This window comes from Trachypithecus francoisi, unplaced genomic scaffold (assembly GCF_009764315.1).
Source record: "Trachypithecus francoisi isolate TF-2019V2 unplaced genomic scaffold, Tfra_2.0 Lachesis_group5, whole genome shotgun sequence".
Classification (NCBI taxonomy): Eukaryota; Metazoa; Chordata; class Mammalia; order Primates; family Cercopithecidae; genus Trachypithecus; species Trachypithecus francoisi.
Window position 1 is genome coordinate 90,774,130 of NW_022681470.1, and position 17,989 is coordinate 90,792,118.

The 17,989-nt window shown below is 35.9% G+C and overlaps 1 protein-coding gene across 1 annotated transcript in view; it reads left to right on the top strand.

Annotated features, from left to right (window-relative positions):
- Window positions 1–17,989, top strand: part of SPTA1 (spectrin alpha, erythrocytic 1) — an 88,020-nt gene that overhangs the window by 55,116 nt on the left and 14,915 nt on the right. Inside the window, exons 41-46 of the mRNA XM_033197083.1 lie at window positions 7,845–7,943; window positions 8,661–8,829; window positions 9,439–9,515; window positions 14,183–14,392; window positions 16,735–17,031; window positions 17,859–17,971. Of these exons, the coding sequence (XP_033052974.1) occupies window positions 7,845–7,943; window positions 8,661–8,829; window positions 9,439–9,515; window positions 14,183–14,392; window positions 16,735–17,031; window positions 17,859–17,971 (965 nt within the window). The remainder of the gene's footprint in view (window positions 1–7,844; window positions 7,944–8,660; window positions 8,830–9,438; window positions 9,516–14,182; window positions 14,393–16,734; window positions 17,032–17,858; window positions 17,972–17,989) is intronic.

Here is a 17,989-nt window from a genome sequence, read left to right on the forward strand (position 1 = left end):
ATTCAAATTATCAGCTCTTCTTATTTGTAAGTCTTTTGGATCATGTGTGTGCACCCCACTGCACACGTTCAAGCATTTTAAGGCTTCCTATCAAATGCTTTCAAAGGCTTCTCATTCTTTAAAACAGAACTTTTTTTTGTTTGTTTCATTTTGTTTTGTTTTTGAGATGGAGTCTTGCTCTGTCTTCCAGCCTGGAGTGCAGTGGTGCAATCTCAGCTCACTGCAAGCTCTGCCTCCTAGGTTCACGCCATTCTCCTGCCTCAGCCTCCCAAGTAGCTGGGACTACAGGTGCCTGTCACCATGCCAGGCTAATTTTTTTGTATTTTTATTAGAGAAGGGGTTTCACCATGTTATCCACGATGATTTCGATCTCCTGACCTCATGATTCACCCACCTCGGCCTCCCAAAGTGCTGGGATTACAGGCATTAAAACAGAACTTTTTAGTTTGAGAATTATAGATTCACATGCAGTTATAAGAAATAATACCGACAGAATCTCGTGTCCTTTACCAAGTTTTCTCTAATGGAAACATCCAGAAAAGCAGTATATCATAAATGGGATATTGACATTGTCAAGATTCAGTTAAGATTCAGAAGGCTACCATCATTACAAGGATTGCTGATGTTGCTGTTTTACGGCCACCTCCTCTTCCTGCCTCTTTAAACTGTGGCAACCACGAGTCTGTTCTACATTTCTATAAGTTTGTCATTTCCATGCTGCTATACAAATGAACTCACATAGTATGATGTAACTTTTGAAGATCGACCTTTTCACTCAGCACCATACTCTGGTGATTAATTTTGGTTATTGTGTGTAACAATAGTTCGTTCCTTCTTATTGCTGAGCAGTGTCATGGTAAAAGTATATCACAGTTGAACCACTCACCTGGTGAGGGGTGTCTGGACTGTTTCTACTTTTTGATGACTATGAGAAAAGCCACTATAAATATTCATGCACAAATTTTAATGCAAACATAGGTCTATTTCTCTGGGATAAATGTACAGAACCCCAATCACTGAACCATATGGTAACTGCCTATTTAGTTTTGGACCAAAAAAAAAAAAAAGCCAAGTTGCTTTCCTGTTTGTATGGCTATAACATTTTACACTCTTAACAACAATACATAAATGATGTAGTTTCTCCATATCCCTGCTAGCATTCTGTGTTGTCACTACTTTTATTTTAGCCATTCAAATAGATATATAATGATATTTCATTGTAGTTTGTATGTGCATTTCCTTAATGGATAATGATGTTTTACATGTTTGTCATGTGTTTATTTGAAATCTGTATATTTTCTTCAATGAAATGTCTCTTTGTCCACTTTCTAATTGAATTGTTAGTTTGTTCATTTTGATTTGCTTTATTGTGACAAGAACACTGAACATGAGCTCTACTCTCTTAATACATTTATACGTGTATAACATATTATTGTTGACTGTAGGTACAATGTTGTAGGCTGTATAGAAACGTTCTCAAGCGTTTTCATCTTGTTTGACAATGTCAATATCCCGTTTATGGTGAAACCCTTTCTCTACTAAAAATATATTATGCCTTATGATTAATAAAACTTCAATTTTTTTCTCAGCCTCTGGTAATTAGCATTCCACTTTTTGATTTTATAAATTTGTCTACCTCATATAGGTGGAATCATGTAGCATGTGTCTTTCTATAATTGGCTTATTTTGCTTAGCGTAATGTCCTCAAGGTTCATCTATGTTGTCATATATTGCATAACTTTCTTATTTTTTAAGACTAAACGGTATTTTGTTGTATGAATATGCCACATTTTTTTCATCCATTCATCTGTTGATGGACATTTAGGTTGTGTCCATATCTTGGCTATTGTTAATAATGCTGCAGTGAACATAAGCATGCTAATATCTTATTGAAATCATTATTTCCTTGTCCTTTTGGATAAATATCCAGAAATAGAATTGCTGGACCATAGGTAGTTTTATTTTAAATGTTTTGAAGAATATTCATATTATTTTCCATAACAGCTGTGCCATTTTGCATTCCCACTAACATTGTGAAAGGGTTTGAATTTCTGCATAACCTCACTAACACTGGTCTTTTATTTTTTTGTTAATAGCCATCCTGACAGGTGTGAACTGATATCTCATTGTGGTTTACTTTGCATTTTCCTAATAGTTAATAATGTGAAGCATCTTTTCATATACCTCAGGGGCATTTACATGCCTTTTTAGGGAAATTTCTATCAAACTTCTTAGCTCATTTTTATTATTTTTAAATTTATTTCTTTCAATAGTTTTTTTAGGTACAGGTGGTTTTGGTTATATGGATAAGTTCTTTAGTGGTGATATCTAAATTTCTGGTACACCTATCACTCGAGCAGTGTACACTATATCCAATATGTAGTCTTTTATCCCTGACCCATTTCCCACCCTTTCCCTCAATTCCTCTAAGTCCATTATATCATTTTAATGCCTTTTCATCCTCATAGCTTAGCTCCTATTTATAAGTGAGGACATAAGACATTTGCTTTTCTATTCCTGAGTTACTTCACTTAGAGTGGCCCCCCAACTCCATCCAGGTCACTGCAAACACCATTATTTTGCTTTGTTTCATGGCTGAGTACTATTCCATGATATATATATTACCACATTTTCTTTATCCATTCATTAATTGGGCAGTAAGTTGGTTGTTTATTTTTGTAATTGCGAATTGTACTGCTATAAACACAAGTATGCATGTGTCTTTTTCATAAATGACTTCTTTTCCTTTGGGTAGGTACCCAGCAGTGGGATTGCTTAATTGAATGGTAGTTCTACTTTTAGTTCTTTAAGGAATGTTCATACTGTTTTTTATAGTGGTTCTGCTAGCTTACATTTTCACCAGCAGTGTGAGAGTGTTCCCTGTTTACCACATCCACACCAACATCTATTATTTTTTGACTTTTTATTATGGTCATTATTTCAGGAGTAAGGTGATATTCCATTGTGGTTTTAATTTGCATGTCTCTGATAATTAGTGATATTGAACATTTTTTTCATGTTTGTTTTTAGCCCAATTTTAAAATCAAGTTAGTAGGAATTTTTTACTTTTATTTTTATTTTTTATTTACTTTTTAGTATTGAGTTATATTCATTCCTTACGTATTTTAGAGATTAGCCCCTTATTAGAAAAGTCATTTATAAGTATTAACTCTCATTCTGTGGGTTGCCTTTCCACTCTGTTGATTGTTTCCTTTGCTGTGCAGAAGTTTTAGCTTTATATACTCCCACTTGTTTATTTTTTCTTTTTGTTGCCTGTGTTTTTAGTGTCATATCTATGTAATCATTGCCAACAGCAATATCGTGAAGATTTCACACTATGTTTTCTTTCAGGAGTTCTAGAGTTTCAAGACTTACATTTAAGTCTCTAAACAATTTTGAGTTGATTCCTGGTTATGGTATAAGGGTCTTATTTCATTATTCTGCAAGTGAAAAGCAGTTTTCCCAGCACTGTTTGTTAAAGAAGCTGTCTGTTCTCCATTGTGTATTTTTAGCACCTTTATCAAAGACCAGTTAACTACATATACATGGATTTATTTCTGGACTCTCTATTCTGTTTCATTCATCTATGTCTGTTTTTATACCAGTACCATACTCTTAATTATTGCAGCTTTTTAATGCATTTTAAAGTCAGGAAGTGTGATTCCTTCAGCTTTGTTCTTCTTTGTCAAGATTGATTTGACTATTTGTGGCCTTTTCTGATTCCATATAAATTTTACTGATTTTTCTATTTCTGTAAAAAATGTCATTGGGATTTTAATAGGGATTTCATTGACTTTGTACATCACTTTGGGTAGTATTCATTTTTTAACAATATTAAATCTTCTAATCCATGAACACAGAAAGTTTTTCCATTTGTTTGTGGCTTCTTTAATTTCTTTTATCAATGTTTTATAGTTTTCAGTGTATGAGCTTTTCACCTCCTTGGTTACATTTATTTTTATATATTTTATTCTTTTTGATGTGATTGTAAAAGGAATTATTTTCTTAATTTCTTTTTTGGATAGTTTATTGCTTACAATTTCTAAACTGACTTTTATGTTTTGAGTTTTATTCTGCAACTTTGCTGATTGGTTTACTAGTTCTAACAGTTTTTTATGGAGTGTTCAGAGTTGTCTGTATTTAAGATTATGTAACTTGCAAACAAAGACAATTTTACTTCTTCCTTTCTTATTTAGATGCCTTTCACGAGGACTTCTAGTACCGTGTTGAATAGAAATAGTGAGAGTGAGCATCTTTGCCTTGTTCATAAACTTAAAGGAAAAGCTTTTAGTTTCACCATTAAATATGATTTATTTATTTATTTTTTTTATTTTTTATTTTTTTTTTTTTTTAGACAACAGACATTTATTATCTCATAGTTTCCCTAGGTCAGGAGTACAAAAACAGCTTAGCTAGTTACTATGTTTAGGGTTTCACGATGTTGCTATCATGGTGTTGATTGGGCTGCATTACAATCTGGGGTTTCAACTGAGGAAGAATCCATTTCCAAGCTGACTCAAATTGCTATCAGAATTTATTTTTGTGGCTGTGGTACTAGGGGCTTCAGGTTCTTGCTGGCTGTTGGCTGGAGGCTTCCCTGATATTCTAGAGCTCACAATTCCTAGAGGTGATCCATTATTTATTGAGACCTCTTGCAGGTTCTTGCCACATGAGCTTTCCAAGTGTTGCCATTTGCTTCATTAAGCCAGAAAGGAGAGCCACTAGAGTTAGCCTGGTAGCAAGATGAAGTCTTATGTGACATAACAAAGAATAACATAACATAACATAACACAACAAGTGAAATCCCATCATATTTGTCATATTCTATTAGTTATAAATAAGTCACAGGTCCTGTCCACACTCCGCTGGAGGGTATTTTACAAGGACTGAACAGCAAGGAATGGGTACCATGGGGGCTTCTCCAGTGTCTGTCTGTCACAAGACAGTTCCCAGAAACAATAGCACTGTACTTCCTCTATAACCCATTGGCTAGAGCTGAGCCATACATTGTTGGAAAATGTAGTCATTCTTTCTGCATGGTTATGTGTCTGTTACAGATGCTTTTATTGTAGAGGAAGGGGAGACTAAATATTGAAAGACAACTAGCAGACTGCCTTTCAATCAGAGATCTTCCAAGCAGAAATTTTGTAACAATTAGGTGAGATGAACACAACAGCACCTGGCAATCTCAGAGGTGGTCAAAAGATGTCCTATGATTATAGCTACTAATTTATTACTATATTTAGTATTATTAATAGAATAGAAACTAAATTTCCTTAAAAAAGAGAAGGGTTTGAATAGAAAATTATGTTCATTTTTACACTAAAATGTAAGTCTTAGGTAACTCAATTATATCTTGTAGTTAATACTTTTATTCTTATAAACATGACCAATCTGATAATCCCATATTTTAAAAAATATCACTTACCTACATATCTCTCTGCAAATTTCATAGCATTTTCTCACGTTTTATTCTCAATTCATTCCTCTGAAGTGTCCATTGTTCTCATTTACTAGGTGAGGTGAAGCAATCAGCCCAAAGTTAAGTAACTGGTAGTGGCATAACGAGAGCTGGGTCCCAGGTCATGCAACTCTACACAGATTTTACTAAAGTATACTGTCGAGAAATTGATTTCATTGAAGAATAAAAATGTGAATATATTAAGCATTTGGACAAATATTTGATGTTGGTCACACTCCAGAAATGAGGAAATATCCAGATAATTGATGACTTTCCATTTTGTCTCTCTCTGTTTGCTGTGCTTAATGTAGTCCCAACCAAAAAAAAAAAAAAAAAAACAACTGTTGCCCCCCTAGGATAGATAGGTATAAATAAAATATAATTCTATTACCACCCCAAATCCTTTAACCCAGTTTACATTGTTTTCTTCTGCTGTAAGTACAAAGCTATTACAAGTTTTAGAACTCTAGAGCGTCTCTGCTAACCTTAGCAGATTGTTGTAGGGCTCTACCCTGATCAACAATAGAATCTAAATTCATAATTTATATATAATAAAGTCTAAATGTGGGCTTTTCATACATGTGCTTTATCACTTTGGAGGAATATCCTTCTGTTCTTCGTTTGTTGATGATTTTTATCATGGAAGAGTGCTGAATTCTGTCCATTTCCTTTCAGAATCTGTTGAGATGATTATTTGGTTCTATCTTTTATTGTGTCAATGTGTTGTATCACATTTATTGATCTGCATATGTTGGACAGTCCTTGCATCCCAGGGATAAACTTTGCTTGTTTGTGGTATATAATCATTTTAATGTGCTGCTGGATTCAATATGCTAGTATTTTGTTGAGGAGTTTTGCATGTATATTCAATAAGGATATTAAGGATATTAGCTCCTCTATATATATTCAGATAGATAGATAGATAGATAGAGATATAGTTTGTCTCTCTTGATAGATAGACATATCTATCTATCTATCTATCGAGAGAATTATTGCCTGGCTTTGGTATCAGGGTAGCGCTGACTTTGTGAAGGTGTTTAGAAATGTTCCCTCCTCTTAAATTTTTGAAACAGTTTGAGAAGAATTGGTATTAATTATTTAAATGTTTGATTTAATTCATCAGTGAAGCCATCTGGTCTTGGGATTTTCTTTGTTGAGAGGTTTATTTCTTATTCAGTCTCCATACTAGTTATAAGTCTGTTTGGACTTTCTTCATGATTTAGTCTTGGTAAGTTGTCTGTTTCTAGGGATTTATCTATTTTCTCTAGATATTCTAGTTTGTTGGCATATAATTGTTTGTAACCATTTCTTGTGATCTCTTTTATTTCTTTGACATCAGTTCTAATGTTTCTTCTTTTATTTTTGCATTTATTATTTGAAAATAGAAGGTGAAGATGTTGAAGAGACTTTACTTCATGCAGTATATATATATAAAAACATGATTCATTCAGGCATTCACTCATACAAAGTCAATCACCCTTCCAATATTCATTTACAGTTTCTTCAAAAACTGAAATGTAATACAGTCATAATATACAATGTAGTCCATCTTGCTTTACAATGAGTAACCATCTTATTTTAGTGCCTCAGCACAATGAACTCAAAGTTCTTTTATTTTCAAAAGGGATTTTGAAAAAGTATAATAGTCATAGAAATTCTGTTTCTTCCTTTAGCCTGAGTTACTATGTTGCATAGTAAAAACAAAACAAAACAAAAAAAAATGGACAGAGTGCTGTTATGACAAGAGGGAGGTGAAGGCAGTAGTGGGAGCAGTGGTGGGTGATCCTGGTGGTAGTGATTATGGATTTATTTAGATATTTCTCTGGAAAGTACAACAGAAGACAAAGTACCACTCTTCGTGCTTCAGCCACACTTCTCTTTTCATTCTGCCAGCTACACAGACATCATGTTTCCAGAAAGCAATCAGAGAACTTTTAGAGTAATAGTCAATGGAAACTCCATGTTCCCCTTGACTTCTCTCTCGGATCAGGGATTAGTTTAGGATGTTCTTTCTACTAATTTTTTTTCTGCTAGACACATTGTTTCACTGAATTAGATAAATCTCAATATGGAGGAATCTTTATATATGACCTCAGTCAAAACCCTTATTCCAAAATCAAAATAAGATTACAGTCATGTAATAAATTAGAAAGAGTGTCACTTGTATATCTTTGACTCTTTTTTCAAGTACATTGCACTCATTGACAAGTGAGACTTTGAGAAAGCAATTGAGTATAGTTGTTCCAGAAAAAGTGGGCATTCACCTAGTCTGCCAATGTCATTGAATCAACCCTAGGGAATAGTATCACAGAGAGTCTGAATATGAGTGAAAATAGATTTTCCAGCTTTGGATATCTTGATTCTTACTGACTTATTTATGCAGAGCTTGCTAATGAAGCATGAAGCTTTGGAAAATGACTTTGCTGTCCATGAGACCCGAGTTCAAAATGTGTGTGCACAAGGAGAAGACATCCTAAATAAGGTGAGCTAGTTTAGGAATTCCAGCTCAAAATTCCATTCTCCAAAAGGGACTGGCCTAAATATAGAAATGCTAAGATTATATGCAGAGAGCAGTGATAAGATCATATGCAGAACTTTAACAATCTCTTCTAAACTGCCTTTTGTTGTTGTCCTGGTTAGCAAATAATTATCTACTCAATTGCTGTAATTTTTTTTTTCAAATTCTTATACATACATATTTCAGTTTTCCTTAAATCTTTTGTTGACATTTTGTTGTCCCATGCAGAACATGGTGTTTATAAAAGTTTTATCACTATCTTTGGCCATAGAATATTATAATAATTTGAAGAAATTGCTTTCTAAGCCTCGAGGAAAACAACACTGAGATCTCTTTTAAATTTGAGAATCGTTTCTTTGTTTAAATGTAGTTTTTAATAAATCTTCATTGATCTAACTGCTACAAAAAGACCATTAAACAGAGGTGACTCCCTATCTCCTAGAAACTTACACTAACTAAGAAGGTCACACTTACATAGACAAACATGAGAAGATCATCCAAATGTTGGAAATGGAAATGACCTTCTTGGACATGAATGAATAATAAAATAATTACACTAAACCAGAGGACTGTGGTTATATATTTGAAATGATAGAGATGAGTGCTGTCTGTTGGTACTAAAGGATTCACATTCCTAGCCCTGCACATTCATAAATATATTTGTCTCTCCCCTTCTCACAGGTGTTGCAGGACGAAAGTCAGAACAAAGAGATTTCTTCCAAGATAGAGGCTTTGAATGAAAAGACCCCTTCTCTGGCCAAGGCAATAGCTGCTTGGAAGTTGCAATTGAAAAATGATTATGACTTTCAGGAATTCAACTGGAAGGCTGATGTGGTAGAGGCTTGGATAGGTATGATGTGTCAGGTCCAGAGTCGTTGGGTTTGAGAATTCCTAATAAATCCCATGTGTAGAATGGTCTCTGGGACTTTTACCGTATGAAAAGAGGTGTTTCCATCACTACTCATTCCTATCCTTTCTGGACAGAATTACACTCACATTTGTGCACACACACATACACACACATACACAAATTGAGAAAGAGATAGATATGATGATGCAGTAATTATGTACCATAATCCGGAGAACACGTTTTTGGGGAAAGGGAGATTTTGTGTGTGATATTCAGAAAGGGAAAGCCATAGCAAAATGTTCTAAGAAATAATCTAAAATGTTTGTTTGATTTACTTACAATTCATATCTAATCTATGATTTTTCTCTCTCTTTTGTTTTTCTGTGAAGTACTCAAAAGCTCTCACGACCCTAGCTCTGTTTCATTAAGTTTTATCCTGCCTAAGTAGAAAAATGATCCATTGGTCCCACTTCTCACATATTCCAATGAATCATCAACTTTGAGAGTCAAGAAGCTTTCTTGTTGTGTATTGTAAATATTCCTTTTCTGCTTACAAGGACTCAAACAAGACCAAATGTCTTTCTCTTATTAATTATTTTTGCCTTTTAGCTGATAAGGAAACAAGCCTAAAGACCAATGGTAATGGTGCAGACCTTGGTGACTTCCTCACTCTCCTGGCAAAACAGGTGAGACTGATAGATGTTAGGTAAGCCTAAGACCTGTTTCACACAGAAGCTCATCATCCATGATTATTTGTGAATTGTGGGATTTTATTGTCTGTAGCCTCTGTAAGATTTTCCCTTCTTAATATTTATAATTTCCTAATTATTATTTTTTCCCCTCTCTCTCATGAATCATGCTACTCGGTTTTCATCATTTTTGTTTTTTAGAGAACCAACATTCAGCTTTTTAATTTTTCTCTGGGTTTTTTTTTTGTGTGTGTGTGTGTGTGTGTGTGTATTCTATTCCATTAAAAGCTTTTAATATTATTATCTTTTTTTTACTTTATTTGGAATTACTTTAATGTTTTCTTTTAATTTCTTGAGATGTAAAATTAGATTATCAAAATTTTAGCCTTTCATCTTTTCTAACATATCAATTTTAAATATATGTTTTTCCCAAAGCAAAGTTTTAGTCGCATTCTGCAAATTTTGTTATTTCTTTTATCATTCAGTTAATTTTTTTTGAAATTTCTTATTTGGTTTATTCTATTATCTATTTATTATTTGGTAGTGTATTATTTAATTTCAAATATTTGAGACTTTTCTCTTTATATTTTTGACATTTATATCTAGTTTGATTCCACTGTATTTTTAAAATATATTCTATATTTTTCAGAAACTTGATTTATATCTAGTAACAGTCTATTTTGTTGTATATTGTATGTACATTTGAAAAGAATGTGTATTTTGCAGTGGTTTATATTACCAACCAGATTTTCATTTTTAATCATGTTGTTTAAATACTTCATTATTTTTATAAATTTTTTTGAGGATAGGCTAAAAGTTGTGTTGACATTTTGAACTGTGAAATCATCTTGACGAACTGATACTTTTAATTATAAAATCTTCCTCTTTATCTTGAATTACATTTCTTGATTTAAAGTCTACTTTTTCAGGTACCAGTATACTGCACCAACTTTTTTTTTTTTTTTTTTTTTTTTTAGTGTCTGCAGAAATATGTATTTCCACATTTTAGGGCTTTTTGAAACATTTTTGCCTCCATATTTTGTATGTGTCTTTTGTAAATATTATATAGTTGGCTATTGCTTTACCTAATTTGATAATTTTATGGAAAAAGTGAGTCTGTTTACATTTAAAGTATTATAATTAACTCATGAACTTTGGTTCAAAGCTTTAACTAAACGCTCTCTGCCATCCAACCCCCTACTTTTTGGTCAGGGATTGAAATGATCCGGGACACAGTTTCGGTCTCTTTGAAGACTCACTTTTTTTTTCACTTTGCCCCTGTGGCCTTTCAGGCATTTCAGTGGAAGCCCTTTAACCAGGGCTGCTCCCACCTGATGGGTCCTGAAGTAAGCCCTGTTTCACTACTGAAAATTCTAGTTAGGATTTTACATTTTTAGCTACCATTTCTGCTTGGCTTCTAGACTTGTGTCCTATACAGTTTTGGCATCTAAAATGCTTTGAGGGGAAAAGACAACAGAATGTTGACTACTTTTCTGCAGTTTCCTTATTATAGTCCCTCAAATTCTGGCTGTCACAGTTCCTCATTATGCCAAGTTATGTTTCTTTAACGCCATGAGATTTTCAAATGCTCTGAGCAATGCTTACTCCTCACCCTCTAATACTTCAATGTATAAGAACTTGTACAGCTTATACTTTAAAAGGAAATGTAGAGAGACTTATTTTAACTTCAGTGATGTTTCCTTCTGTCTGGAATTTTAGTCCCTTGAGTTGTAGTTACCTATGTTTCATTCTGATTCATTTCAAGCAACTGATTTTTGTACCTTTATCTAGCCATTAATAAAGTTGCCCAATTAGACAAATACAAGCCACTGTATCAAAACTGAAAGGGAAACTTCCCGAATTTTGTGTGATTTTGATATGAATGTTTCTGCAAAAAATGTATTTGTATAATTGGCACATCTAGGAGGTCTTTTGTTAGTGTACTTCCAAGGTCCCTACTAGTGCACTGCTACTAATTAGAACAAAGAATATAATAAGTAATATAAGAAAGTTTCGGAAAGGTGTGTGCTGTAGGAAAGATTGTTCTCATTGCGAAAATTTAGAATGTCATATCATACTCCAGTATTTCCTTGTATTAATGTATCAGTCCATTCTCATGCTGCTGATGAAGAGGTACCCAAGACTGGGTAATTTATAAAGAATAGAGGTTTAATTGACTCACAGTTCAGAATGGCTGGAGAGGCCTCAGGAAAATTACAATCATGCAGAAGGGGAAACAAACACTTCCTTCTTCACATGGTGGTAGGAAGGAGCAATGCCAACCCAAAGGTGGAAAAGCACATTATAAAACCATCAGATCTCTTGAGAACTCACTCTCTATCATAAGAAAAGCATGCGGGTAACTGCCCTCATGATTAAGTTATCTTCCACTGAGTTCCTCCCATGACATGTGGGGACTATGGGAACTACAATTCAAGATGAGATTTAGGTGGGGACACAGCCAAACCATATCATTCCACCCCGGCCCCTCCCAAATCTCATGTCATCACATTTAAAAACACAATTAGGCCCTTCCAAAAGTCTACCCAAGTCTTAACTCATTCCAGAATTAACTCAAAAGTATAAGTCCAAAGTATCATCTGAAATAAGGTAAGTCCCTCTGTCCATGAGTCTGTAAAATCAAAAACAAGTTAGTTACTTCCTAAATACAATGAGAGTACAGGCTTTGAGTAAATACACTAATTCCAAATGGGATAAATTGGCCATAACAAAGGGCTACAGGCCTCATACAAGTCTGAAATCCAATAGGACAGTCATTAAACCTTAAAGTTCCAAAATGATCTCTTTTGATTCCATGTCCCACATCCAGGGCACACTGATGCAAAGGGTGGGCTCCCATGGCCTTGGGCAGCTCCACGCCTGTGGCTTTGCAGGGTACAGCCTCCCTCATAGGTGCTTTCATGGGCTGGCATTGAGTGTGTACAGCTTTTCCAGGTCCATGTTGCAAGCTGTTGGTGGATGTACCATTTTGGAGTCTGGAGGACACTAGGCAGTACACCAGTGAGGACTCTGTGTGGGGTGAGGGACCTCCAATCCCACTTTTCCCTTTTGTGCTGACCTAGCAGAGGTTCTTCATGAGAACTCTGCCCCTGCAGCAGACTTCTGCCTGGACATGTAAGTGTTTCCGTACATCCTCTGAAATCTACAAAGCTCCCAAACCTCAATTCTTGACTTCTGTGTAAATGGAGGCTCAATGCCACGTGGAAGCTGCCAAGGCTTGGGGCTTGCACCCTCTGAAGCCATGGTCTGAGTTGTACCTTGGCACCTTTTAGCTACGGCTAGAACATCTGAATGCAGAGCACCAAATAACTAGGCTGCACAAATCAGGGAGCCTTGGGCCTGGCCCGGGAAATGATTTTTCCCTACTTAGCCTTCCAGCCTGTGATGGGAGGGGTTACCATGAAGGTCTCTGACATGCCCTGAAGACATTCCTCCCCCACCCCTCCCTCGCCACCCTTTATCTTGATGATTAACATTCAGTTACTTGTTACCTATGCAAATTTCTGCAGCTGGCTCGAATTTCTCCCCAGTAAATGGGCTTTGCTTTTCTATTGCATCATCAGGCTGCAAAATTTCCAAACTTTTAGGTTCTGCTTCCTCTTGCATGCTTTGCTCTTAGAAATTTCTTCTGCCAGATATGCTAAATAATCTCTCTCAAGTTCAAAGTTCCACAGATCTCTAGGGCAGGGACCAAATGCTTCCAGTCTCTTTGCTAAAGCCTAGCAGGAAAGGCCTTTTTTCCAGTTCCCAACAAGTTCCTCATCTCCATCTGAGACCACCACAGCCTGAACTTCATCGTTCATATCACTATCAGCAATTTGGTCAAAGCCATTCAACAAGTCTCCAGGAAGTCCCAAATTTTCCCACATCTTCCTATCTTCTGAGCCCTCCACATCTCTAGGAAGTTCCAAACCTTCACACGTTTCTGTCTTTCTCTGAGCCCACCAAACTCTTCCAACCTCTACCTGTTACCCAGTTCCAAAGTCACTTCCACACGTTCAGGTATCTTTACAGTAGCACCCCACTCTCTGCTGTACCAATGTACTGCATTAGTCTGTTCTCACAGTGCTAATAAAGATATACCCAAGACTGGGTAATTTATAAAGAATAGAGGTTTAACTGACACATTTTATCATGGCTGGGGAGGCCTCAGGAAACTTATAATCATGGCAGAGGGGGAAACAAACACGTTCTTCTTCATAAGGCAGCAGAAAGAAGTGTTGAGCAAAAGGGGAAAAAAAACCCTTATAAAACCATCAGATCATGTGAGAATTCACTCACTATCACAAGAACAGCATGAGAGTAACTGCCCGCATGATTCAATTACCTCCCACTGGCTCCCCTCCACGACATGTCAGGACTATGGGAACTACAATTCAAGATGAGATTTGGGTGGGGACACAGTCAAACCAAACCATATCAATTAATTTTATATCTAGCATAAAATCTAACTGTAAAATATACGTAAACTGGAGCTTTCAGCCCCAAATGTTTGCTTACATCTTTAAGTTATATTTCCTTTTTCTTAATCATCATCTTAATTCTTGCCTAACCTTATCTATGATTAAAATCTGGTGGAACCCAGATGTGAATGATCCTTACACCATTTTCCTGTTCATGGCCTCTCTCCTGATGTTTCTCAGGACACTCTGGATGCCAGTTTGCAGAGTTTCCAGCAAGAGAGACTTCCCGAGATCACTGACCTGAAAGACCAATTGATTGCTGCTCAACACAGCCAGTCTAAAGCCATTGAAGAGCGTTATGCCGCCCTGCTGAAGCGCTGGGAGCAGTTGCTGGAAGCCTCGGCAGTCCACAGACAGAAATTGCTGGAGAAACAGCTGCCTCTAGAGAAGGTTTAAAAAAATTATGAAGCATGATCAGTTCTCTGTTACCTGTATATTAGCTATGAAATTCAGAAATAGACATTGGAAACTGTTTGGATAATACATAAACCTTTTATTGCATTGAAAGATGTCAGGAAGACATTCTTACTGAGCAAAAAGTAGATTGAAAAGAAGCTTTAAAAAAATTATTTTAGCATGACTGTTTAGTTGCATCACTAACTTGAAATGGAAGCCAATCAAATATAGTGGAAGAGGTAGATGGAACAAGAGGATGGGAGGGCTTTGTATAAGGTAGAATTAAAACTGTCAGGCAAAAGTCAAGTTTGTCCCTGTGCTTATCCTAACCCAAATAAAAGGAGCACTGGACAAGTTGTCATAAAACATGTTCTCACCTTATATCAAGCTTTCCTAGGTTGAAGACCTTGTAAGAGTCACTTAATATCCCTAAACCTTGATATCCCCATTTAGAAAATAGAGTAGTATCACCATTCTATTCTGCCTTTCTGTTATTACTATTATAAAATATAATGAATCAAAAGTGCAGTATAGACCCCTAAGTTCCATATAAATATGTAATCAAAATGTTCCTTCAAATGTTGGCTGCTAAGGCATTGGATATTGATCATAAAAATATCAATACTAGAAGGAGGCCAGGCATGGTGGCTCACACCTATAATCCCAGCACTTTGAGAGGCTGAGGAGAGCAGATCACGAGGTCAGGAGATTGAGATCATCCTGGCTAACACCATGAAACCCCGTCTCTACTAAAAATACAAAAAATTAGCTGGGCATGGTGGCAGGTGCCTGTAGTCCCAGCTACTCAGGAGGCTGAGGTAGGAGAATAGCGTGAACCCAGGAGATAGAGCTTGCAGTGAGCCCAGATTGCGGCCACTATACTCCAGCCTGGGCGACAGAGCAAGACTCCATCTGAAAAAATAAATAAATGAAAGGAAATCAGAATGGTCGGTGGAATTACTGAGCACTCCTAGACCCTAAGAATCATTATACTTGGTAGTGAATTAAGTCAAGGAGTTAAGGAATTTAGGAAATAACACAAGAGTAAAAGTCAAGTTAGATTCTTAGTTAATTTCTACACTTTTGAAAAACGCAGGCCTACATCAAATAAATCTTAGGTGAAAAATTAAATCAATTAAGTGGGCAATTTTACACACATATGTGCATTCTGCATAGGAAGCTCCTTCATATTTTTAATCTTTTTTAAAAAAATTTTTCAAACTACAAGGAGTTTTATTTTCTGATTACAAAATATTTATAAAGTATTCACTCAATCTATAATATTATGAAAACGATATGAAATACTTTATAGGTTTCTGTGTCCTTTCCGTGTAGAGGACATGTTAATTTTCTCTGTATTGATCTATTTTGGCATATAGATTGCTGAAATGAGTACAGGATCAGATGTAATGGTTTAATAACTTTGAAATCCTCCCTCCATTTGCGCCAGTTTTCTTCTTTTTAATTCTTGTATTTGGGAAGGAAAAATTTATTTTATGTTTGCTCAAGACAAACCTCTTTAGCAGTACAATCTGCTGACCCAAAATCTGTAATGTATTTTAAGTATAAAAGTATTTTTGATCACTTGCTGTTTGAAAAAAACATGCTTTTTCTGTCATTCAGTAATACAGAAAATTCGGAGCTATTCAGAGCATTTGGATAATGCCAGACAGTAATACAATGATGCATATATTTGTACTGAGGATTCAGGTTAGAGGGTAGAAAATTAGTTCAAGCAGTGGTTTGAAAAGTTTTGGGCATGAAATGAGGCCTGAACAAGGTTTAAAAGGAAGGTAGGAGAATGACCTAGGCTTGTCAAAGAGAAGTCAGCTCAGTGTGGTCTACAGAAGCTTGTAGGATAAAAAGATAAAGTAGATAAAGGAGATAACAGATTTTCTTGGTTTGTTTATTCAATCATTATTTCATCCATTCATTCAATGCCTTTTTTTTTTTTTTCTTTTCATGTTTACTTCCTGCCAGGCAGAACTGGAGCATAGACTTTAGAATAAGAAATCATATAATTGGAAACTACCTTTGCTACTTTTGGAATTTTACAACTGAAATAATTTCGGAAATCGTTCGACCTCCCTCATTTGTAAATGATGGAAGATTTAAACAGTTTCACACAATGAGAAAATGCCAGAACCAAGGCTCGTTCTGCTAACTCACATGTTCAACCATCAAAGTACACAGTCCCTATTGGTTTTAGCTCTGCCCTTTTAGATTGCTGGCCCTGCAGATATTTAAAGACAGGCATTATTTTTATCCTCAATCTTCTCTTCTGCTGAGAGGCTTTACCAGGAAAGATGATAGTGTCTTTTTTTTGCTCTCTGCAGGCTGAGGACCTGTTCATGGAATTTGCACATAAGGCTTCAGCTTTCAACAACTGGTGTGAAAAGGCAGAAGAAAACTTGTCAGAGCCTGTGCACTGTGTCTCCCTGAATGAAATTCGGCAGCTGCAGAAAGACCATGAGGACTTCTTAGCCTCCTTGGCTGGGGCTCAAGCAGACTTTAAATGTTTGCTGGAGCTAGACCAGCAGATTAAGGCCTTAGGTGTGCCTTCTAGCCCTTATACCTGGTTAACAGTGGAGGTGCTGGAAAGGACCTGGAAACATCTATCTGACATCATTGAGGTAACCTGGAACACGGCAGAAACTTCCTTCGGCTACAGTGAGCATAACCACTTTATTATCCAAGTAAAGAGACTTTTGAGATAGAAGGAGTACTATTAATAATTATACTGGGACAGCAAGCATGAAACATGACAGTCTAAGAAAAACTGGAAAATATGTTTACAGTAGGTATACCCTATGTCCCATAATTTGGTTTCCTGCTTCTGAGTGTTGAACAATGATTCTGAGAAGCAAACAGATGCCCCGAGACATGGTTCTAATGATGAGCTATGAAAAGTTCATGAGGCTTGTACATGTATTCAGAGTTGACATATCCCCCTCATTCAAGGCATTTTCTTTTTTAGATACACCTCCAAAAGTGCCTTGCTACATATGTATTTTTAACTTTTGTCTGTGTATAATAATGTTCATTACTAAAACTATGAAACATAAAATATATAATAGAAAACTAACCATAATGTCACCATTTTTAGATAGTAACTGTTGTTTCTAAGTGTAGCAAGCCCTTAAGGCTGCTTTTGTGTTCATTTAAATTAAATTTCCCCAAAAAATTACAAAGAGGGGAGGTTTGCCTTTATTACTAGCATACTTATTACAGGACTTGGCCTTAGAGGAGCCTGCAAGTACTTTTGGGAAATACATGAGCTATCTTTACATTTTAGAGGTAACAGGTGGACTGCATAAAATATGAGCACACAGGCACATATCTCTGGAAGATATGTTAGATTTGAGAGAGGAAAGATATGCACCTGAGCCTACAAACCAATTCTCTTATGGCAAATAAAGGCCTTCAGTGTCAGTCACGTTGTCTGTATTTGGGGTTTTAGGAACGGGAGCAGGAGCTGCAAAAGGAAGAGGCAAGACAGGTCAAGAACTTTGAGATGTGTCAGGAGTTTGAACAGAATGCCAGTGCCTTCCTTCAGTGGATCCTAGAAACCAGGTGTGCTGTGCTACATCC